This window comes from Chionomys nivalis, chromosome 18 (assembly GCF_950005125.1).
Source record: "Chionomys nivalis chromosome 18, mChiNiv1.1, whole genome shotgun sequence".
NCBI classification, from domain to species: Eukaryota; Metazoa; Chordata; class Mammalia; order Rodentia; family Cricetidae; genus Chionomys; species Chionomys nivalis.
Window position 1 is genome coordinate 52,603,710 of NC_080103.1, and position 24,556 is coordinate 52,628,265.

The following is a 24,556-nucleotide window of genomic DNA, read 5'->3' on the forward strand; positions in this document are numbered from 1 at the left end:
CTCATTATTTGCATGTGCTTTTGGAGGAAGCATTCCCATGCCGCTGATACTCATTCATGATATTCAAGTGCTGCTTAATTTTATAGAATGGAAACAATTCTTTGCATAATCTGATACATAAGCTTAAAATCTTTCCTTCCACATGTCTTCTTTATAAATGCTGATTGGGGGGAATTTTCATCTTAACTACTGTTGTCCAGTGATGTTTCTCTTGTATTTTATTCAAACCAAAGTCTAAACCAAAGATTTTTAAGAGGAACATCCATCTGTTCTAGAATTATTCTGGTTACTTTTGAACCATGCTCTAATTTTTTCCACTTCTTGTATTTCCTAAATATTTTCTGTCCACATTCAGTATTTCTTTAAGCAAAGCAATGCTCCACACTTTAGGGCTGGAATTGATGAATTCTAAATACTTTCACATGAAATGTGGTCCATAATGTATTGTCATAATAGTCGTAGAATAGGGGGTGAAAGCATGACCACTGTAGAGTAGTTATGAGGGTGGGAAAAAGTAAAATACCAAAGTACACTCAGAAAAGCGGCCAGCAATTGCAGTGATCAGCTAGTCGCCCAAAAGTTCCCGAGTTTGAGACGATTTAAATAGCAAGGTATTCTTGCATTCTTTGCAATTTAATCAATCTTGGCACAAATTATTCCATTAATTGGAGAAAGTGTTAGAGAGATTTGAGACATAACTAAAATTTCTGAAAGAAGTCGTCTGTACATGATCCAACTCATGACTTTCAGGCCATTTACTTCCTAAATTACAGGACGGAGGGACCATTGAGATATCCCAGTAGGGAAAGGTGCCCGCTGCCAAATGTGATTATCTGAGTTTGAGCCCCAAATCCCACAGGGTAGTAGAAGAGAACTGATACCCACGAGTTTTCCTCTGACATCTGCACACTCCTTGTGCCAAACATGTATGTATACGAACACACAAAAATAAATAAATAAATAAAATTTTAAATGTGGAAAGAGATTTGAAATGAAAAGCAGCCACAACAGTGGAAGATATTGGCTCTTTAGTTGTGTGTGAAGAGCTGAACACACACACACACACACCCACACACAATTAGTTAAAATGGTTCTGTGGTGGTTTGAAAGTAAATGGCTCCCATGACTCATATATTTGAATGTTACATTTCTAGTTAGTAGAACTGTTTGAGCAGGATTAGGAGATATGGCCTTGTTGGAAGAGGAATGTCACATGGGGTGGACTTTGAAGTTTCAAAAGCCCATGCCAGGCAGAGAGTCTTCCCCTGCATGCAACTTGCAGATCAGATGGAAGCCCTTGCCTCATTCTCTAGAGTCATGTATGTCTGCTGCAGCCATGTTCCTTCTCTCACTTCACTCCCCTCTCTTCTTCTCCTATTTATTCTCTCTGCCTGACAGCCTGCTTACCCTTTCTTCTGCCTTGCTACAGACTGTCCAGCTCTTTATTAGGCCAATAAGGTGTTTTAGGCAGGCAAAGTAACACAGTTTCACAGTTAAACAAATGCAACGTAAAAGAATGCAACATCTTTGCGTCATTCAACAAATATCCCACAGCATAAACAAATGTAACCCATCTTAAAATTGTATCCCACAACCCATGAAGGCCAAAAGAGGGCATCAGATTCTAATTACAGGAAGTTGTGCGTCACCTGATGTGAGGGCTGGGAACCAAATTCAGCTTTCTGGAAGAGCAGCAAACCTTAATTGCTAAATTATAACTAGTCCTCCAGCCCTTATACTTTTATGTATGTGTACAATATAACCTTTCAGCTGTCATTTATAGATATTTTTAGCATTAAAAGAACATCTAATGTATTCCTGTGACCCGAGCGAGCGCTGTCTGTTAGTGCATATTTAGTCTACTGTTTGAAGTTTTTTTTTTTATTTATACACATCTGCAACAGTGTTGCATTCTAACCAGAAAATGCAACATTAAACTTTTATCCCACAAACTTTGGAATAGAATTTTGTCCTGGGAAAAATGAAAGAATTGCCAGAGGAGATTCTGGAAAAGTAAATCTGGGTGGAACCTCTCCTTTAACTCCTGAAATACCTAGACTAACTTTAATAATGCTTCCATAAAGGAGTGAGGTGGAAACTCACTGAGAGGTTTATTAAAAACATGGTTTTGGAAAGTTTGCCCCAGGGCAGCAGCATCTGCTATCAGAAGAATGTCGTTTGTAGCAATTAATTTTTAATAGGAGAGAATCAAGGGAGAAATCCTGAAAGTTTCAACGGGAAATTCCCAAGTACAAGTTTTAATTTAACTTGATATATATCTTTGAGATTGATAAACTCATTGGTAATGCTGTAGCTTTTGAAATTTATTCAGAAGGGGCTTAAAATGGAAATGCTGGCAGACTGTGAGCTTCAGAGGAACAAGTGGTGATGATGCCCAATGTGACAAGCATCTTCATAGTCAGACTTCTTTCTGTCTCTCTGCATGTACGAGTGTGTGCACACACAGAGACATGCATGCACACATATATGTACATACACAAACATCCACATGTACTCACACATGCAAAATTGTACACACAGATGAATCTGAAGGAAAAACTAACAAAATGTCTGAGTAGCTAATCGGACGATCTATTTTACATATCTGCCTTTCTCATATTGTGTTTGATGTCATCATTTAAATTGTTTAACTGCCTCAGATCTGACCTTGAAACTGATTAAGGGGCCAATGAGATGTCTAAGTGTATGAAGATGTTTTGTCCTCTAACCTCTCTCTTGCTAGGTCCCTAACCAGTAGAATCCACAAAATGAAATTGTCTGCCAACTATTTAAATGCTGTTTAGACTCAACACCTTTGAGAATAAAGGTTCTAACAAAGGGGAAAATCCCAGCCTGAAACACTTGGGATGAAAAGCATGGAAGAAGCGATCTATAAATTTTGAGTAATAAAAGATTGGCAATCCAGATTGGATTAGAATTCAAAAATCTTCTTTACTGTTACAGCTAAGGAATTTCATCTGTTTCCTTTAAGAGAAAGGCTTGTGAGGTCCTATCGTTTGTAATCTGTCACAGATAAATAGGTTTTATATGACAAAGGCATGTAACTTTCTTCCCAAAGAGAACACCAAGCTGTTCTCATGAACCCTCTGGTCACCTCCTCAAAGGCTCCAGCTAAAAATGCTGTCTGCTCTTGGCCCAGGCCTCCACCTGACTCCGACAGCCAGAATCCCTTGTGAAGTCTGCTCTTAGAGCCAAGGTATGTCATGTCCTAAACCTAATAAGAAATTTTAACTCTGGGACTCACTGTTTAAACTGAATGAGGATAAGTGTGTGCATGTGTGCGTGTGTGTGTTTCTCATATGTTTAATCACTCTTTGGACAACAAGGTTATTTGTAGCGGTAGAAAATAGTCCTTCAAGCTTTTGTATTTTTTTTCCCTCTTTTTTTTGAGACAGATTCTCACTATGTAGCCCTGGATGATCAAGAACTCACTATATAGACTAGGGTGACCTCAAATTCATAGATCCACCTGTCTCCATCTCCCATGTGCCACCACACCTAACCCTTCAAGCTGCTGTGTTCTAATAGTTAGGAAAGAAAGTCAAGCTAAATGCCAATGATTGAGAGATGCTCAATGATCTCTCTGCATTACCCTATGCTTTTGCCATTTCCAGTGCAGCCCTATCGTCCCTTCACATTCTGGCCCACACTGCCACCTGTGTGCAGATCACCCTGATGACTTCTATCTGTCTGCCAGAGATACTTTCATCCTCTAAGCTCTGGATTTTTCAGTAATGTCCTGTTCCATTGGGTCTTAATGGACCCATGTCACTGAGACTCAATCTTTTTTTCTATCATCTGTGCATTAGGCTTTCTTGCTACATTCCATCCCTATCATATTATAACTTTCACAACAGCACGAAGCATGTCATATATTCATAAGTCCGAATCTTAAAATGCTGTCCTGGTACATTGTAGGCAGATCACCATCCCTTCTCTTATTTATTACACATTTAAAACATAAGATTTCAATTAAGCCTTAGTTATTTGTCCTAGGTATACATGGACAAGAGTATAAACCTAAAGAGGTTTGAGAGGCAAGCAGTTAAATATTATGACAACCAAACCAGGAGGTACTTAACACATTGATGTATGGCATTTATTTATATAGTGTTTGTTAGAAAAGTGAAGAATACTACCATGAGTGGTGATTCAGGCCTATAACCCTAGTATGGGACACTGAGGCAGGAGGCTACAAAATTAGGTATTGTCTCAATAAAAACAAAAATGAGGAGGAGAAAATGGAGGAAGAAGAGGAAATCATTCTTGGGTCTTACCTCAAACATAACAAGACGGCTAGATGTAAGACTCAGTAAGTGCTGACTTTAATGCACACAAAAGTTTGAGGACCATTTCATTACTTATATGGATGCTAGAATTTCATGGATCTGAGTTAAGGTTCCCTTTTTTACAATTTGTTTGTTGCATAAGTAAATGCTATGCATGCAATTTAAAAAGTAAATTATCCTTACAAGGCTCTAAGGAGCCTCATAATATTGTATGAGTATAGTATCTCTTTATTTGGTGATTGAGAGACTTGCACAAACTAGACATGGGGTGTAGAACTGTGTCCACCAAGGAGTGCTTGGTAATACTAAGTCTCTCTTGTTTTCCTATCTGCTTTCTACATTTCTGTGTGGCTGCTTCAGCCAGGGGCTTTGAGGAGGTGACTAGAGGAATTGAAACGCACAACTTAGTCTTATTTCTGGGAAGAGAACTACGTACAACTTGTCACATAAAACCTGTTTATATTTAACAGATTATAAATGACAGGACCTCGCAAGTACTCCTTTCAATCTGTTAAACTCAAATTACCGTTAGCAGCCTCATTGCTTGAGAGCAAGCACCTCATTTGCCCTTTTGATTTCCCTTGTGATTTCTTGAATCCATGATTATCCCACCATCATAATAATTTTGAATATTATTGGATGGGATATGCATATGTTAAAATAGTCATATTGTTTGAAAGCAAAGCCTTTTGTAGGATCTCATCAGATTTTGATGTAGTTTATGCTGGAATTTTACTTCATCAGAATAGGCTATCCCTTATTTTACTTATTCCGGAGCCATGTAGTTTCCTGGTAGGATATGCAGGGTCTTGCTGCTGTCCTGTTAGCTTCAGAGGCTGGCCTTCTATACATTCATTTGCTCTTCTTCCATGAAAAAATTAGTTATTTTCATAATATTGCCACTGTGATTGCAAGACACGTACTCTAAAATTTTAGAAGCTTCTTCCACTCCTATACCTCAAAAATATTACCATTAATCTGACTTCCGGCTTAGACAAAATGTGATTTTATTCCTTCTGAATTTGTAAGGAAAGGCAAAGTAGAGATATTTGGGGAGGATTCTCTAATTGTGCGCGGTAAGGTGAGAGGACTTGAGCCGATGATGTGAAGACAGCTGTCATGGGTTTGAGCCAGGGCTCTTATGCACGGTCCCAGGCAGGGCTTCTCTCTCCACAGCCCAATTTACGGGATGTGGGTGGTGCTGTGATACCACTGGCTTCTGTAAGTCAGTTTCCCTATTAAAGCTGGTAGCATAGGAAAAAAAAGTCAAGCTTGTGATGAAAGAACCAAAAATATAATGAAACTGCGGAGAATCGATACATTTGTTTGACCCAATAGTTTCAAAGGGCAACGATTATTAAAATGTTTTTTAATGAAAGATTATAGGACTGGAGATATGGCTCACTGGTTAAGAGCACTTCCTGCTCTTCCAGAGGACCGAAATTTGGTTCCCAGTACCCCTGTCCAGTGACTCACAACCACCTGCACCTCAGCTCCAGGAAACCAAACAGCCTCTCTGCCCCCCTTGAATGCCTGCACTCAGACACAAGGTGCCTATGTACACATGGGGGGATTTAAAAACCCCTTCAGAGTTCAAATATTTATTTTATACTCTCATACATTTGAATTAAAAATCCGTTTCCATACAACCTTAGTCCACTGAATTCTGTTACCTCCTGAAGATTCTGTATAAGTAGACATCTGCCAGTTGTTATGTTATTTTATGTTATGTTATTTATTCCTTGCGATTGGGAGTCTGCTATAGGTCCTTCCAGCCATTCCAATTCCCTCTTTTTTTTTTTTTTTTTTGGATGAGGAATAATGTTTCTGTTTTGACTGTACAAAACTGTAAAAGTTAGTGTTCAGCTAGTAAGTGAATCTGTGGGATGCCGAATGTGAGCACCCCTACCTCTGGATGCACATATGGAATCCTGTCATTTCTTAGTTCCAGATATAAATTCTGCCCTCCAGAATGCTGTTCCAGTAGAGGGCTCTAGTTGGCTTTAACATATTATGTAGTAAAAATCACTGGGAAGTTTTTGTTTTTGTTTGAGATAAACTTTCAATGTGACATTTCAAGTATATCCCCCTATCCCCAGTGTAATTATTTAAGCTTGGATATGACTAACAATTCTTCTGTCTGTCTGTCCTGAAGCCTAGCTATCTTATGGAGCTACCTTTCCTTAGCAACATAAACCTATTAAAAATATTATCTTTTGGCATGCATTTGCTTGTATGTATCATATGCGCATGTGCATTGTGTGCACGTGAACATGCAGGTGCATATGTGTATGGAAGTCTGAGGTAAACATCTGTGTCTCCCACTCTCAGTCTCCGAAACCTTACTGTGTGAGATGGTTTCTCACTGAGCTTGCTGTTCACCTGCTAGCTAGCCTGGGTGGCCAGTGAACTCTGATCCTCTGCCTCTACCCCACCCTCACTGATAGCATTGCTGACAGCCTATTGCTATCCCATAAACACCTGCTTGATAAACAGATACATGAATGTAAATTATTTTGAGGGCTGGGGTCTTCTTTAAAGGACCTCACCTCTAAAGGAAATACAGTGCTTGTTCTTTCAGACCGATAGTTCCAGCTCTGTTTACAAGTCCAGTCTTTCTCCTACAGTGCGTGAAAATATCACCCCTATCATTCATTGAATCTGCATCTTCATAGTGATCGAGGCAGAATACTATGTGTGAACTTCACCACCCTTTGTCCTAAAACTTTTAAAGTGGTCGTCATTTGCTATTGCACCAGGGAATGCGTGTTCTCTTTCGTCTGCATCAGTACTTATTGTCTCTTTATTTTTATTGTACACATTCTAGTACATATGATGTAGTTTTTCTTTAACATTAGTATTTTTCTTTTGAAAAAAATTTTATTGAGTAAATGTCTGTCACTTTTAGTAAGTTGTACATTTTTATTGGTGAAATGCTTGCATATTTCTGCTAACTTGTGATGTTACTTATTTTGTTAAAGAGATATAAATGCTTTATATTATGAAAAAACCTTTTGTGAAAGAGTAAGTGGGGGAGGAATGGGAAAGAAAGGAAAGGGGGAAATATTGAAACCTGCACGGCACCCAAAGCCAGTCTGAACTGGTTTGAATCCTAGAAGTATTACAATCTTAGAGGACTTAACTTCTTCCCCATTTAATTCCCTTCTTTATATGATGGAGACAAAAGATAATGCCTATTTGATAGGATTTACTAATGGACATCCACCTAGGACAGTACTGATGCCCTTCCACTCTGTGCTTGTGTCTAACTTTATATGCTCCACTGTGATCTGCATTTTCATAGTCTATTCTGTGAAAATAAAGTCTACTATCAATGTACTGATGTGTACATGCACTTCGTTGAAAGGGAAGCTCCCACGGGGACGTGAGGGAAAGGCAGAAAAAGGGTCTACAAGAGTACAAATATTTTTCGTCACTGGGACATCATTTCCACATGGAAAGTTAGAGATTGAAGGAGACGAAGACGGAACAGAATCCAATCCTGGAGAAAATGATATAGTTTGAGAAAAGTGTCAATGATTTGAATTGATCGGTTTTAACCTTCACACTTCTTTCGAGGTGGACTCCTGTTCAACAAGTAGAAAGACCCTCAGCTGAGGTCGCAAAGAGTGCAGTAGAGAGCGGTGGAGCAATGGTGTTGTCCCCCACCACAGTACTTCACCCAATAGGCATGCCACACGCGTGTAGGTGTTGAAAGCGCGGCAGCCAGCCAAAGGACAGGATGCCAGTTCTCGCCAAATTTGCAGACAGCAATTAGAAAAGCAATATGAGAATATTTAGTGCTTTAATTGCCGGCAAATTCATAAGGTGGACTTTTCAGCACGAAAGGATTCTGGAAAGAGAGGAACTTGCATTTGAAATTGTCACAGACGTTGGAGGTGTACGGTGAGGGACAGCATGCCCTTGCATGACTGCACGGTGCGGATCGAGACTTGTAACTGCGTCAAGGTCAGGGCCTAGGTGGAAAGGTGAATTGCAGGAGAGAAAGTCAATAGAAATAGTAAGGGGGTTGGACAGGAAACGGAGTAAAGAGACAGAAGTCGGTCCACTTAAGTAGGCTACTGAAACCACAAGCTAGTTAGAAAGCAAGCGGACATGGGAGAGGAATGAAAGACTAGCCGAGTTCAGGAGGATCCCAGGTGTGGGTAAAGAGAATAAAGAAAACGTCTGGGAATGGAGTCATGCAAGAGACTGACAAAATGCTAACCAGACCAGTACAGGGACAGAGAGGAAGGAATGACCCTAAGTCACCTACAACTAGGAAGTGCGCCCATCTTGGAGGTGGCCAGGAGGTGACTTGAGTGCCCAGGGTTGCAGCTGGCCCAGCTGACCCTGTTGGGTTGGCGGACCAGGGCAGCCGGCTGCGCTGGGGTGGGGGAAGGTTGCGGGGGCCGAGGGGGAGGTGTGCTCCGTGTTTAGTGATGTCATTGCAAGTCAGTGCGCGGTGAAATTTAACACCAGCCGGATTTACTAGGCTCCTCTTCTTCCAGGCAAAGCAGCCGGCAGTCAACTCAGAGCGAGCGCCAGCAGTTGCCACCAGCCCCCTCGCACCAACTTGATTTCCCAAGTGGGTGTGTGTGCTTGTTTGACAAATGTTTGGGCGCAGGCTGCTCCCGGGGACTTCCTCCCCAACTCCTTCATCTACTTCTTCCCACCCCCATCCTCTACCCCGCCTTTCCCCTCCCAGGCCCAAAGCAGAGCTCTCCACTGGAGTCACTGAGTCTCCTTTGAACCGCAAGTGAACTCCAGGGCTGCGCTCCCAACCCAGCTTCGCTGTTGCTGCTGCCCCCACTGCCGCTGGGTGAAGTCTTGCTCACCTCTGTCCCTCCCAGGGGAGCACGACCCTGGCTACAGCTAGGCACGGAGCATCCTAAACCTCTTCCCCGCCGGGAGCTGCTTCCTACTCCTACACCGCTTCACCCTCCTACCCCACCCCACCCCCTATTTTGCGGGTTGGAGCATGGTTCTCATGTGACTTTCCCCCCCTTTTCATGGACAGTACCTGCACCTTTAGCAGTTCGGAGCTGGCTTCTGTTTTCCGTTAGTGCTTTGCTGCAGGGACAAATGCATACAAATGCATTTAGGAGCCTACAGGACAAGGCATGGAAAGATCTCCCCCGCCACAAAAACGTAAGTAGCCCACCCGCCGCCGGAGGGGGGGGGAAGGAAGGGGCTTTGGAACAACCCCCTCTCTCCACCCCCTATATCCACCATGGAGTTGGAGATCTCTGGTCCTGCTCCTTGGTACTTTCTGGCGCTGGGATCAGGCTAGCTGCCGTGGCATCCTCCTCTTGACTTCTCAACTTGTAAAATATCGTGTTTGAAAGGAAGCAAGCTTCTGCCAGGGAGTCTCAGTTTATGCTAAAGCGATCCTGTGGGTAGGGAGGAAAAGCTTGCTGGCCTATATCCCAACATCCCCTCGGCCACTGCCCCAGGCAGTTCCAGAGTCGCTCTGACACCCTCCTGGTCTCCAACTCCAACTACCCTTGCACCCTCCTCCCCTTCTCCTGTTTCAGCCCTGGCTGAAGTCCTACTTCCAGCTGTCTCGGGAGCCCAGCCTGAGCGACGTCTAGGACTCTAGCTGTCCTCTGGATTCTGTGAGCACAGGATTGGGACTAGGCTGCCAGGTGTGAGAAGGGATGACTACAGAGCCTAGAAAGCAGCTCCGCTCAGGATCAGCGACTGTTACCTCTTGTTTTTCTTCTTTCTTTTTTTCTTTTTTTCCCAGAAGGCAAACAAACATAACTCTCGCATCTGGAGTTGGGACTGAGCCCTGACATGTGGTCTGTCCGTGGGAAAGTGGTGCTTGCAGCCAGGATAGGATTGGGGAGAGGAGAGAGGGTAGGATGTGAAAGCGCGTCTACCTTTCCTGATAGAGCTTGGGCTAGCCACCTTCTCATCTCCGCGCCTATCCCTCCACTGGGGAAAAGCTCGAGGATGATGACTCTCGGTCTTGGCTGCCTGTCTGGATGCCCCTGTTTCACAAGTTTGCATCTGGCGCAAGGAAGGCTGCCGAGTTGTGGGTGGGGGGAGGGCAGAGCGCAAGCTGCCTAGTCAGCTGAGCGCTGGTGGAGGCAGAGTGGAGAAAGCCTGCCTTGTGGTAGTGTGCGTGCACACATAGTGCCTAGTCCCCTGGATCATCTCCAATCTCCAGTGTGCTCTCTGCTCTGACCTCTGCAAGCTTCCCTGCTGCAGAGCAATGTGCACCTCTAGCCACACCCCCTTTTCTGGGAGACGCAATAAAGCCTACACACACACACACACACACACACACACACACACACACGTAGGACACAATCGTGACTGTGTGCCTCCTAGTGCTGGGAGCCCAGTAGTCCCCAGATGCTAGAAGCTCTTCCTGTGGCCTTCCCAGAGCTGCTTGCTCAGATCCAGGCCTTTGATCTGGTTTTTCTTGATAAGCATCCCATGCAATAGCTCTTCCAAGAGAGCCTGGCAGAGTGGGGCTTGGATGTATCAGACTTACACAATTGAATGCATCTTTCGGGTTGTGCTGTGGGGCATGATTCCCTGCAGCTCGAGCCTTTTGGAATGCCCCATCTTCTGCTCAGACTCCAGGGTCCTCTCTTCTTGCCAGCTCCCACCGGCAAGGCTTCCCCTGAGTCACTGCTCCCAACTCACATAGCTAATACTTCATGGGGTCAGGGACAACAGGGATCTATCTGCCCCTAGCCTCTATCTTGCATGCTTTACAAATCCTTCTAGAGGGTCCCAGGACTGACCCTGTATGCATTCTTGGGAAGTCTGGAGTTTGTATTGGGTCCAGATGATGGGGGGGTGGGCAGAGAAACTAAATAAGATTACACATGCATTGGTGAAACTTCTGAAGAAAATGACACCTGGTAGGTTGGGTGGGCAGGGGCAGGAAACGCTTATGGACGGCTGCTGGCATGGGTAGCAGTCAGTCCTGGATGAAGTTGCTGGTCTTCCTTGATCTCGGAGGGGATCTCCAGGTCACAGACCAGGAGCCTAGCCGACCCCTGATCTCATGATGCCAGACCTGTTCCGTTGCAGAAGTCAGTGGGGATGGGCCATGCACAGTGAAGGGTAGCTCATCACTGACTAGGTTGGAGGTTCTCGCAGCTCCAACCGCACACAGGCAAAGTGATGGAGCAAAGTAGTTAGGACTGCATAGAGAACTTGTTTCTAGAAAAAAAAAAGTTAAAGAATTTAGAGTTCTTTAATTTGAAAACATGTCACCAGCACTTGGGAAAGGGAAAAGGGCTTTATAAAAAACAACTTTGATTAGCTGATGATCATTATGTCCAGCCCCTGGATTAAACTTTAGAGACCTCCAATGAGATGCCTGAGGTTTCCACATACTGCCATCTTCTCATGGTGATGTTCGGGAAGTTCCAGTTAGTCACCCAAAAATATTTATAGTTTTAAAATTGGATCCACACAGACATTTTCTTTCCCAAGGTTGGTCTTAAAATAGATCACATTGTGTGACTTTGTGGAATTAATAAAATAAACCTAAAATGTGAGAGGTTTTAGATGTATCCACTTTATAGGTTGGGGGTACAAGTGTAGCTCAGTTGTTGAATTGCTTCTCTAGCATGCATGGAGTGCCTAGCATGCATGGAGTGTCTAGCATGCACAGAGTGTCTAGCATGCACGGAGTGTCTAGCATGCATCAGAGTGTCTAGCATGCCTGGAGCCCAGGGTTCATATCCCCCACTGCCTACTACTGTGGGTGTTGTGGCACAAGTCTGTACTTCCTAGTAGTCAGGTAGTAGGGGCAGCAAAAACAAGGTTCCAGGTCACTTTTGCCACACAGTATCCAGGCCAGCTGGTATAAGAGAGAGCCTGTCTCAAAAACAGCAGACAAACCAACAAACAAAACTTGTTATGGTCATTAAAAGGCTTATAATGTTTCTTGTTATTGATATGAAACACTGTTTTCTAAGTTGCTTAGGTATTTGAGTGTTCAAATAAATGTTTAAAATAAATGGATATCTTAGGGAGAGGAAGTATGGTGTGTGGAAAGTAATTTGGGGGTTGTTTAGACATTCTGTTTGGTACTCTGTGAAGGCGTCTGTTTGGTACTCCTCTGTGAAGTCACTGAACAGTTTTATTAAAACACCTAGACAAGCAGTTCTAGATTCTTTGTGAGCTGAGTCTTGCATCTAGATCTGATATTAGACTTTATAATTCTGGGTGAGAGATGAAATAGGGACCATTTCCTTTCTATTCTACAAAAGCTTAGTTTAGTCTGCCATTTGTTTACTTATCATTTATTCAATTCTTCAACAACTATGTACTGAGCGTCCACCCTGGTCCCAGGTGGTAGGAATAGAATGCTCGAGAAAGAGACACAGTTGCTCCCCTAAAAAGTGCAGGATTCAGTAGAGAAGCAAAGGAAACAGGAATGAAAAAGGAGTGTATTCAGGAAGGGTACTGAAAGTCCTGAAGAGGTGGGGGTGAAGGCAGAAAGGGGGACAAGAGGAGGGAGTGGCAGTCGGAGGGAGTGTTAGGTGGAGGGAGAGGATGAATGAGTCTAAGCAGGAGGAAGGTTCAACTAAAGGAAACCTAGGCAGAGACCAAAGCAGAAAGAAGATGGGATCCCCCATACACAGTCCATCAAAACATTGTGACATGGGGCAATCAATGCACATAGAAGGCTTGAGAGAAATAGTCTGAGCACCATTTCTGGGAAGAAGTAGCTGAACTGGAGCTACAGAGAGAAACAGAGGAGGATGAGAGGCCTTCGGGTCATGTCACTTTCCTAGCTGGACAGATGGAGGACAAGAGCACTGACTTCCTTGATCTTGGAATCGGGGTGCAGATATAAATCTGGCACAAGTTTAGTAGGAATGAAGGACCATCTGTTGATCTTATTGGCTGAAGGTAGATTCATTCATTCTAAAACCTTCAACATTAGCATGGGCCAGTTTAACAACTGCCTCAGTGCTACTGGCTGGGTGTATTTTTCTTCCCTTTGGACCACAGGCTCTTTGACTGCCTGACATCTTTAATCATTGCTCCCCCTGTATTCAGGAGTTGCTCAAGTGCCTGGAGTTAGTTGTGCTGTGTGTGTGTCCTTCACACTGAGCTCAGCAGACAGTCTGGGAAATTTCAGTGTCGGTAAATCACTGACAGTCCTTTCCCCTGGAATCATCCAATTTTGCTCCCATTGCTGGGATAAAAATTTCCCTCAGTTATTTTGAGAAAATAGATTTTTTTTGTTATTTCTGGATCTTAGCTGTTAGTAAAACACAGAATCTATAAAGCTGTCAGGACGAAGACGTTTTTGCCATAAAAACCAAGGGTGAGAGAAAGTGCTGAAATGCTAGCTGTGTGGCACAGGTGTCTTTCTCACGTTGCTCCACACTCCTCTGCTGGTTTAAGAGGCCACCAACTCATCAAAAAGTTTGCTCTTCACAAAACTTCACAAGTCTTTCTTGCTGTTGTAAACTTCATCTTTGTAGGAATGAATGGTGGTAGCCTGAAGACATGTATCATAAATCCGAAGGATCTCATGAGTACCCTAAAGAGAGATTGCTGGCATTCTCCCAAAAGAACCTGAGCTTTTATGACAAAGAAAAGTTGAATAGCTCCTTAGGCTGCATCTAGGGAAGACTCTCAGAAAGGAATTAGCTCCTCAGATGTTCTAACGCTGACCTTTGGATGTCTGTTTTCCGACTAAATGTCAGCCTTCACCTGGCTAGTCGGCTTGGTTGTGTTTTGAATGTGGCTGGTATCAAACCAAATAACTAAAGGTGAGGCTAGCAGGCTAAACCCAGACCCTTTGATCCTTTATCAGACACCCTCAGGTACTGCGGTTTGTCATCTTTAAAACTTCACCATCACTTGTTCCAAAGCAGAGGTCCTCAGATGTCCTCCCCTCTGCAGCATCAGCTTTATCTGGAAAATCTTCGGAGAGGACAATTCTCAGGCCATACTACAGACTCCCAAGTTCAGAGCTGTGTGACTCACCAGTTGTAAATGTCTAACAGTTTTTTGTTTCTGTTGTTTTCCCTTAGGAAACTGCTTCTTCGTTTTATTGTACTATGTGCGGCGTGCATTACGGTTCATGCACAGGGACAAGGTAAGGAGAATCATCTTGTTACTTGTTTCTTAAGTCTGTTTTGTGGGAAAAAGAGGCAGGAAGAGGTGGCGTTCCAGACAAGCATGGCAGTTAGTTTTCTAATCACTGTAACACAAGCTGCTTAAGGAAGGAGTTGTTTATTTGGGCTCACAGTCTGAGGATGCCGTCCATCATGACAGAGGAAGCTTGGTGGCAGGAGCTTGAGGTGGCTGGCCCCATCCGCGTGCGCATGCTCAGTTCTCTTTTGCCTTTTTATTCAGTCCAGAACTCCAGCCTGTGGAGTGGCGATGCCCACATAATTTAGGATTGATTTCCCTACCTCAGTAAACTCAGTCTAGAAACTTGCTGATAGATACAGTCAGATATTTATTTCCATGGAGATTCTAAATCCCATCTAGATGACAGTCAGGATTTACTATCAGGGACAGTTAGCCTTGGCTACTTAGCAAGTCAGTGACCAGCCTGGGCTATATGTCATCCTGTCTCAAAACAAACAAACAAACCCACAATTTCTACTAGATTGTAGCAACCCAGGCACATTCCTTCTAAGTCTTTATAACCTGAAATTTAGCATTAGACAGTAATAGAAGACTACAGTCAGTGTCAGGAGGATGCAAGAGTACCAAAAAACATCAATTTGGGAGGGGGTAAATATGACCTTTAAGAAATTACTCAGCTCTTCCGTCTGTGAAATTGCTTACATTTTTAAGAAAAGCCTCTATAAAAGGGAAGTTTTGTATAGTGGAAAGGCTTTGCTTGTGACCTCATTTCAAGTGGGAGTTCCTGGAGGTGGCAGACTGTAACTGAATAACCTTTGCCCTTCTTGCAACAACACACACATGTAATAAATGTTCCATTTGGATTTGCATCATTCAGAAGCAAAATTTGCATATTAGTGAGCTCCCAACGTTATTTAATTCCTGTGGGGTGGTCTAGAGAATAGTGTTTTGGTTTGATCTGCTAGCTTGCTGCACTCAGAAAACTTTGTATATCCTACTTGATTCATTTATTAAACAACATTTTAAAGTGTCTATTTCCCAATAAATATCCTACTATCCAATGACCAAAGTATAAATACAAAAATATCTCTGGCTTCCAAGTGAAAATAAAAGTGGCTTTGTCAAAGGTTCAAAAATTTTTTCAAAGAGAGAAAACCCAGGAAGTGTGCTGGATTGAAGACATTAGCAGTGTGGTCCCTAGGTTGTTTGCCTCTCTTGCTTTTGTATCGCTCCATGCAACTGCCCGTATTCTGATACAATCAGTTTTTTATTGAGTTCATTATTAAATTGTGATAAACTCAAGGAGCCACTTGTGACCTGAGTCCATCGGCAATATGAAAGAAAGATAAGTAAAGAAATTGCAGATGAGATGCTTGTTTGCAAAAGGAAAGCAAAGGAAGGAATGGTCTTCTACTTAACAGATGAATAGAAATGAGTTAAATTAATATGTAAGAGTTAGCCAATAAGAAATTAGAGCTAATGGACCAAGCAGTGATTTAATTATTATGGTTTCTGTGTGATTATTTCAGTTCTGGGTGGCCGGTACAAACAAGGGGCCTCCTACTACATCCCGTGTGTGTGTGTGTGTGTGTGTGTGTGTGTGTGTTGTGCATCCTCAGCATATTAGCAGAGCAGGGGCAGCTTCTGAAGTGTTGCCTTACTGAGAAGTGGTCTGTCTAACCCCCACATGGAAAGGTAGTTAGTGTTGGTGAGTAGATAGCTTTCTTCTGTAAGCTTTGTCTTCTCTGAAATTGAAAGGCTTTCATGGTTTTTGTCTTTAGCTTGCCGAGCTGTTAAAATTAATAGAGTAATTTTTAGTAGTTGAATTATGACCTACCTGCTCTTTTTCTTCTTGAGGTTTTTATAATCACTGGTTGTTGATGTTTTGAAGTTTATAGTAATATGTCATGATATGAGTCTCGTCCTCCTGTTGGGTAGAGTGGGTTTTTTCAACATGGAAGCACCATTCACTTTCGGAAAATTTCTCTTTGTTATGTCTGTGTTTCTAATGAATTTCTTTTATTCTGTAATTTATGTTACATATTAGAATCTCCACAATCGAATTATTTATTTCCTTACTTTAAGATCCTACTTGCCATCTTTCTGAACATTTCTGTTTCTGTTGATCCGAATGCCGCCCCTGCCCACTCCAATTTCCCTTCGTTCTTATAAAAAACAGCATCTTGCTCATGCTTCCTGGATGCTCCTCCTACTCTAACCTTGCTAAGGATGGGAATAATATTTTGAATTTTTCTTCTTGTGCTGTCTTTTTTCCTTCCAACTTTTCTTTGCTTTGATCTGATTTTTATATTGTAGATATTCTTTGAGACTCTGCAGTTGTCTCTCTTATCATTTAAAAATAAGACAGGAAAATACATTTGGAAATTATTTTCTCATAGGCCTGAAGAATGAGATGCTTCATGTGAGGGTGTTGAAGGACAAGCCTGTCTGACTGCCTTGTTTTGCAACCCAAATGTCTAGATCATGGAATGTCTTTAGAGAGGACCCCTCCCTAATTTTTCATGTGGAATAAAATCATAGTGGTTACCTCTATTTGAGTTCAGTGATTTTTGTCTGGGATGAAGGGATTGTCTCTAATGTGTTAGGTAGATCTTTCCTGATATCCTCATTCTGAATAGAATACCCTTCTACACCTCTGCCCTGAATGGATCATATTTCAATGTTTTCAGCCTCTGCTTTCCAATTATGGTCTGAGTTTCTCATGCGCATGCTTAGCTACTTCCCCCGTCCCAACACCCCAACTTGAGACCCCAAGCATTCAGTGAGCTAGAACCTCTCGTTCCTGAACCCTTCAGGACTTCTTCTGAGTTGACCCATTGTCTGGGACTGTCTGCCTCTGCAAGCCCTAGAGTTTGCTTTTTCAGCCCCTTGGTACATTTTTAAAAATCTCTTAATGTCTTTTGTCTGCTGTCTCTTCTAACCACCTACTTCTGTAGTCTTGAACAATATTTTCTTCTTTTCCTCAGAAAGATCTTGAAGAAAAAGAAAATGAAAAAATACATTGATTTTTCTAAAATTTCAGTTATTTCTTAAATTTTAACATAGCTAAATAAAGCCATTTTAGCTATTATCTTAATATAAATTATATATATTCATATATATGTATATATATATATATATAAATTCTATATTTGCCTTTTAGCTTATTGTTGGAGGTATCCTAGTGAATAAGTAGGTCGATTTCAAGCTAAAGTGACTTATAGAAGATGACGTTTCCTGAGGATTGTGGATCTGGGCAGCTTTCTGAAGGCTGAAGCACCCCTTTTCTCTGGCTGTCACAGGCTACCAGTGAGATGTGGCAGAGAGATGCGGTGTCACTCCACAGTGGGTCACACTGGACTGATTGTGTGATGACCCCGAGTGTGAAGACGCATGTAGACACACCCTTATCTAGAAGAGCGTCTCCTGTGTACCTTAATCAATTGTCCTATAGAGGCTGTTCCTTCCAGCGACATAAACGGGCACTTCATCAGCGATTTTCATATGTAACTTTAAGTGTCACTTCTCACTCTGTGAATACATTTGCACTGATCAGCTTATGCAGGATAAATGTGTTACTTACATTACGAAAACTTTAAAGAAACAATTGTTGCTTTTAACATACCCACCGTGCCAGAGGTGTGTAAGGACACAGGTGTCGTGGAGCCACAGCTCAGGTCTGTGTCTGGACTACACTGCTAAGTAGTTGTGTGACCTTGAACGAATCTCTGAAATACTGTCGACCTTGTTTCCAACAGATCAAAACGAAGATAAGAATCACATTATCCGTGGCTTAGGGTGCATGAAATAAGATAACACATGCAGGGCATTTAGATGATGGCAGCGCAATCAATCTTCCTAGAACGGAAGACCACAGTCTAGACCCACTTCTCTTCCCATATCCTTGGGGATTTGAAAACGTAAAAGCAACTGATCGTAAATCATTTCCTTTAGCTCCTTAACTCTGTGACCTGGAGCCAGGAAGCTTATACTTGAGTCACGATTTTGGCACCATGTGGAAGTGACTTAGACAACTCTTGCAAAATGAATGCAGGGAGATTGTCTAGTTAATTTGACCGTTTTACACAAATTGGCAAGGAAAAGAAGAGTGTACTGAGTACTGTGTAATTTTCCTTATGACCCTGATGGTTTTATTTTAAATGATTACTTTTTCAAAGATTATTTTCATTTATTCATTTTTAAATGTCATATATGCATGTGATGTATTTTGATATTATCCACCCATCCAGCACCATCTTCAAACTCTTTCTAGGACCCACCAACCCATGTTTTTCTCAACTTAAAGTATTCGTTAAAAGTTTTATTATTATTAATAGCCCCTGAGTCCAATTAATGTTGGCAGTGTGGGGATGGATATGGGACCATCACTTTAATTTAAAAAAAAAAATTGGCATAAGTGCAGCATCAGAAAGCTCATAGCGGCAGGACATGGCTAACCATGATGCAAATTTAAAATATTGAGATGCTGTTGGAATTAATACATACCCATTTAGTTTTTTATTAGAAAGAGTTAGCTCGACAACTTTTCAGACTCTAAAACTTGATAACATTTAAAAAAAATCACTTAAATTAAAATTACTAAGCTATGTAACACATCTCTAAGCTTTCAGGGATAATCACATATGACCCTTCTTCCTCCAACTTGGGATGAGATTTTGACAGGTCTTTGTTTTCTACATCTGAAAAACAAATGTAGGTTCTTGTGCTACAACATCTGGCTTTTGTAGGCATGGCGTGTACACCCCATGGAGTCAATTACAATATCTGTATTTGCAGAGATGGGGTGTAAGCCATAGTGTTGTCACCTGAGTCTGGACCTCTCCCTTCCTCAGCCCTCCTCCATCCATCCCTCTACTGTATTCCATTTCCTCTCATTTTATCTCCTTTGGGAGAAGGGACAGTCCAGCAGGATGGCATATGATGCGTGTAGTGACTATCCCATGCTTGGGTGCCTGAGTCAGGAGAAGCTCGCAAGGCCAGGGGTTTGGGGCCAGGCTAGAAAAAAAACAGTGAGATCCTGCCTCTAAAATAAAAACAAAGTTTAAAAAAAAATTATGTAACCCTTCAGCTAGATCCTGTTGGGGAATAAACCCCCATGCAGGTAGATACTCTCAGTGGGACTTTGAATGGGATTTTCAAACTGATAAGCTTTGGTAATGAAAAAGTTTGGAAGGAATAAAAATATCCAGAGTGGAGGATGCTGTAGCGTAAGCAAGCAGTTGTACCATGGACAAAAGGTGAGAATGTGAGAGCGTTGCTTCCAGAACCACCCTTAGTTATGACATCAAGCTCAAGTTCAAAGATTCTCCAAGACCACAACCAGCTTCAAAACAGTAGAAAAACTCACAAAACTTCACCATGAATTTTTGGTCATTGCAAAAGCAGCTGATGAAATTAGCTCAAGGATGAAGGGTCTAAAAGCTGAGAGCTTTCTAAGTGCAAGCGCCAAGAGTTCAAAATGAGCTCAATTAGCTTAATAACAAAGAGAAAATGATTTGTCAGGGGTACAATAAGATGAGATAAACAACAGAAAGTGAGGCAAGAGCGGTAAGACATGAACCAATGACACGGATTCCCCATGGCACACAATGCCATGGTAGGGTTTGAACCAGAGGCGTGCCATAATCTCATGTATTCCATAGAAAGATCATGTTAGCTGCCCATGTGGCTGTGGGACTCTTCCCTGACAGAAACACTGAAGTTCAAAAACTGAAGTGTGGGGAAAATATGTTGATTTAGAACTTCTTTGGGGACCTGGAATTTTCTCCTGCATAAAGCCAGCAGAGAGTTGGATATGCAAAGCCAGAAATGAGGTCTATGAGTCAGAATATGTGGTCGTTGCAGCTATGGTTTGAATGACGTCATTGGGCCTGCTGTTTACAGTAAAGAGGGCATGGTTGTTGCCATGGTGACACCACCATTTATTCTGCATTTAAGAAGCAGATAGAGGAGAAGGTACAGTCCATTCTGCTTTTAGGTAAAGTTACGAAAAGTCACTGAGGTAAGGGATTGACTCTTTGAGATGGTATCCAATGGACTCCTCTGCACTCCTTCATTGTGTGGCCTTGGAAAAAGAATTTAGCTCCAACTTTTCCTAACTGTAAGATAGCTATGACAGTTGGATCTGCTAAAGCATTGTGAGAATTATGACCATACAGTAAAGCTCTTAGAGAAGGACGAAGTACAGAGGCAGAACTTAGTCCATGTCACCACTATTCTTTAAGAAATAAAGCAACACTAGTGCCTTATGGCTAATCATCTATTTTTGTTTTCAAATGATAACTTATTTCATCAGTGACATGGACTAATGATCTGGGTTGATTTTGTGGTTAGGACTGCTAATGAAACTAACTCAGTACAGATAACTTACTTATTGTTGTGTATGTATTAGTACCAAATATCTAAATGTTACTCCAAATTGTAATTTAATGATGTATAAACCAGGCTTAAAGTAAAGATTAAAGAGCATGTGTTCTAGATGGGATTCTCTCCCCCCCCCTGCTCTCTCTTTCTTCCTCCCTCCCTCTCTCTCTTCCTGTACTTCTTTGCTTTCCTGTCTTCTTTCCTTTACTCTATTTTCTCAGTCTCTCTTGTATGTATTTTCTGTCTTTCAACTCCGCATTCTCCTTTCCGTCAGCTTCCGCCCCCGAATGTGCTCACTCTGTGGCAGATTATAACTAGGGTGCTCTTGTGTCGCCCTCCCTGGGAAGTTTATATCTAGTCACCTCAGATACAGGGACAACAGAAAAACAAACAATGAAAATCCCACTCAGCTCCAGCTTAGTAAACAGTAGAGTTTCTACAGTCATTTAAGGGGGCATAGAGGACTCAGGAGGTGCATCACCAAAGAGCCCGCCCCAGCATGGGGGATGACTCAGAGCAGCAATATCCCTGAGGATCTTCTGTAGCATTGAAACAGCTCTCCCACCGCAGAGTCTCTTCCATCTTAGTATATTCGTAAATGGAAAGGTCTGGCCTATGTCTTTGTGGGTCCTCTGGGCCTTCAGAGCCCCCTTTGTTAGTGATATCCGTGAAAGTGATAAAGTGATGTTTGCAGAACATGGCAGCCATCAGGCCATGGGAGGAGACAGCCATTGTGTTGATCTTGAGGTGAGGCTAATGATTCAGACTCAGTTCCACTGTTTCCTAGTTGTGTGACCTTGATCCCATTGCACCATTTCTGTTTCCTGGTTTCATCGTTTGTGAAGGGAGCATAGACTTTAATTTTCTTTTAGATTTATTTTAATTTACATATATAAGTGTTTTGCCTATGTGTATGTCTGTGCACCAGGGACCTGACACCTGCTGAGATCACAAGGGAGCATAGGTTCCAGGAAACTGGAGATACTGATAGTTGGAAGCCACCATGTCTTGCTGGGAACCAAACCCAGGTCCTCTGCAAGAATAACAAGTGCTCTTTACTGCTGAACCATCTCTCTAATCCCTGGGCATAGACTAAGTAACCATGAACCTTTAAGATATTGTCTTCCCACTTCTGTCTCTGCATGCAGTACAACAGAAACAAGCTAAATAGAAGTAAATCCTAAGCATGTCAATTTTGGGGGGGGGGAAATGAGGAGATAAAATCTACAGGGGTTAAATATGGAGAAAAAAAGGAGATGGCACATAGAAGTGATACAATTCAACAGTAGCATCCAAGAAAGCAGGAACAGAAACACTTGCTAAATATCCAGTACTTCCTTTCTTCTGAATATCTAACCCTGGCACGTAAGAAGTGCTAGGGGCGTCTGAGGAGGGCAGACGCTGCCTCGGGGACAAGTACTACCCAGAAGTATGGATCCTATAATTGGCGGCAGGGGGGAGGGCTCGGAAAATGTAAAAACCCATTTTCTGAGGTAATGGATTCATTCTGAAGCATGAAGAAACAGAAATGAGCCTAGAGGAAGGGAGTGAGGTAGGCAAAGCTGGCAGTGCCCTTCCTCTTGGACTGGCATGGTTCACAGACGGGTGGGTGCATAAAGGGACTAATTTTAGAAAGAAAATGCTGGTAACAATGAAGGGGTTTGGAGAGCTGGAAGGCTGGTGTTCTTCTCCCAGCACCCCTATGCTGGATATGCTTGGCTGGAAATAATGCGCAAGTCAAAGGATTTGATGCAACGTAAGTAGAAAGATACTAAGGGAATTGCACACAAATGTAACAAAAATATGATGCATACAAAAATTGCTATGAGACAGATATTCTGGATACTTTTTGAAAAAAAAAGGAAAAACTCAAGCACTCAAGTCAGATCACCTCTGTGAAGAAAGACAATGCAACATGAACATAAGAGGTTGGAAAAATGAAGAGCTGGCAAGAAGTTAAACTAGATTTGACTCGTGGGTTTATGGACTCAAAAGTCATATAAACCAAACCTTACAGACTGAGTTAATATTGGAAAGAGCATAGAGGGAAATTATGCAGTGTAGGAGACACAGCAAAAACAGAAATGGATCTAATTAACAAATTAATATATTTCTAATGGAATTCTTGTATAAAAATAAAGAATTAGAGAATACAGGAAGTGAACACTGAAGTCTAACTGCATGGATGCTATTACAGTCTCCACAAATACCTTTGCAGGTGCTTATGAATCTTTATTGGGATTGAAAAAGTATTAAAGCTAAAATCGGTTTTCACCACTCTCTGGATGCATTGCTGTTAGGTCAAATTTTAGTAACAATACCAGGCAACAACATAAAATACAAAACTTGAAAAACTAACTTTAAAAAGGAAATGCATAAAAATAGTTTCTGCAAAACCAGCAATGAAAAAAAGCACCTATGAAATCTAGAAGATGTGGCTAAAACATTGCTCAGGCAGATGCTTAGTTTAAATACCTTTGTAGCCAAGTGATTCAACTTCCCAAATTAGAAAAAAAAATAAAGTAGAAAAAGTTTAGATTAAAATCCAACATGAGCTCATAATACAGAAAATAGACAAAAGTAGAAAAGCAAATCAAAAGGCTGAACTTAAGTTAATGTGACATTATCTTGAGAGTGGAGCAAAATATTCAAATCAGAAATGGAAGCAAAAAATTGCAAAATTACATTATCAGAAAAGGATCATGAAGAAAATTGCATGAAGGTTTCTGAGTAGTACATTTAATATCCTTCATAAAATTTATTGTTTCTTATAAAAATACAAACTTCAGGTTGTTTGTATTTTTACAAATAATTGTCTGCGGGCACACTCATGAGTTAGGACTCAACGTAGCAGAGAGGAGATGGTAGACACTGAGGAGTCAATGGAAAAGCCTGTGTGGTGAGTCTGGTTGGCTGGAGAGTTCTGTGAAGTCATGAGAAATGAAAAGATGATTTCAGAATCATCTAAATGAACTTAATGATCACGTTTATTTCATTCTCCGCAGCATGATAATGAAATTGTGATCCGGTGAGGAAAGGGCAGTAAGGCAGAAAGGAGAGATTAGCTGAATGTGTGCTGATTCTTGAATTATTAATCGAGAAAGTAACCAAGGATGAACGAATGACACACAGCAGCAAGCAGACTGTCTAGGAATGTGTTCTCTGTTCATTCACAAAAAACTTATTGAGGGATGACTGTTCTAAGCCGCGTGACTCTTTTACAAGTAATTCACTTCAAATACTACAATATGGCAAAACTGAAGTACTGATAAGATACCAAGAACACCTTTCCATTCTTAAGTTTTCAGATTAATACTCTTCCTAATAATACTCATTTTTAATAGGGTCAAATTACTACTAGAAACAGACTCTCTTGCAAAGCAGGTATTCCCAGGATGAAGAAGAAACCCTTGATGTCATATCAGAAACTTATCCTGTGTGCATAGTTGATGTCATATTAGAAACTTATCCTGTGTGCATAGTTGAAGACTTGGGCCTCAGAGGCTTTCTTCATGCTTTATTCTTTGCAATGAACAGAAACTCTCAAATATCTACTGCTTTGCCACAGAAGGAAAATAATAGAGCCAAGTATTCTCAGCTAATTTCACCTTTGTTCATTTTCCTGTACATACTGCAAATTCTTTGTTATTTTTACCCAGAGATTATTACAGGCATAGATGCAGGTGGATCACACCTTTGACTAAGCTGGCTGCGTTTTTAAAAAAGATTCATTCATTATTTAATTAATGGCATTAAAAATTATATAACTCTAA

The 24,556-nt window shown here is 41.7% G+C and overlaps 1 protein-coding gene across 4 annotated transcripts in view; it reads left to right on the forward strand.

The window, feature by feature from the left end:
• Positions 1 to 9,060: 9,060 nt before the first annotated feature.
• Positions 9,061 to 24,556, forward strand: part of Col24a1 (collagen type XXIV alpha 1 chain) — a 240,113-nt gene continuing 224,617 nt past the window's right edge. For all 4 annotated transcript variants that reach the window (XR_009058690.1, XM_057794063.1, XM_057794064.1 and 1 more), the window contains exons 1-2: positions 9,061 to 9,461; positions 14,336 to 14,400. Coding sequence is in view for 3 of the 4 variants with exons in the window: in XM_057794063.1 (XP_057650046.1) it covers positions 9,406 to 9,461; positions 14,336 to 14,400 (121 nt within the window). In the remaining variant the exon portion in view is untranslated. The remainder of the gene's footprint in view (positions 9,462 to 14,335; positions 14,401 to 24,556) is intronic.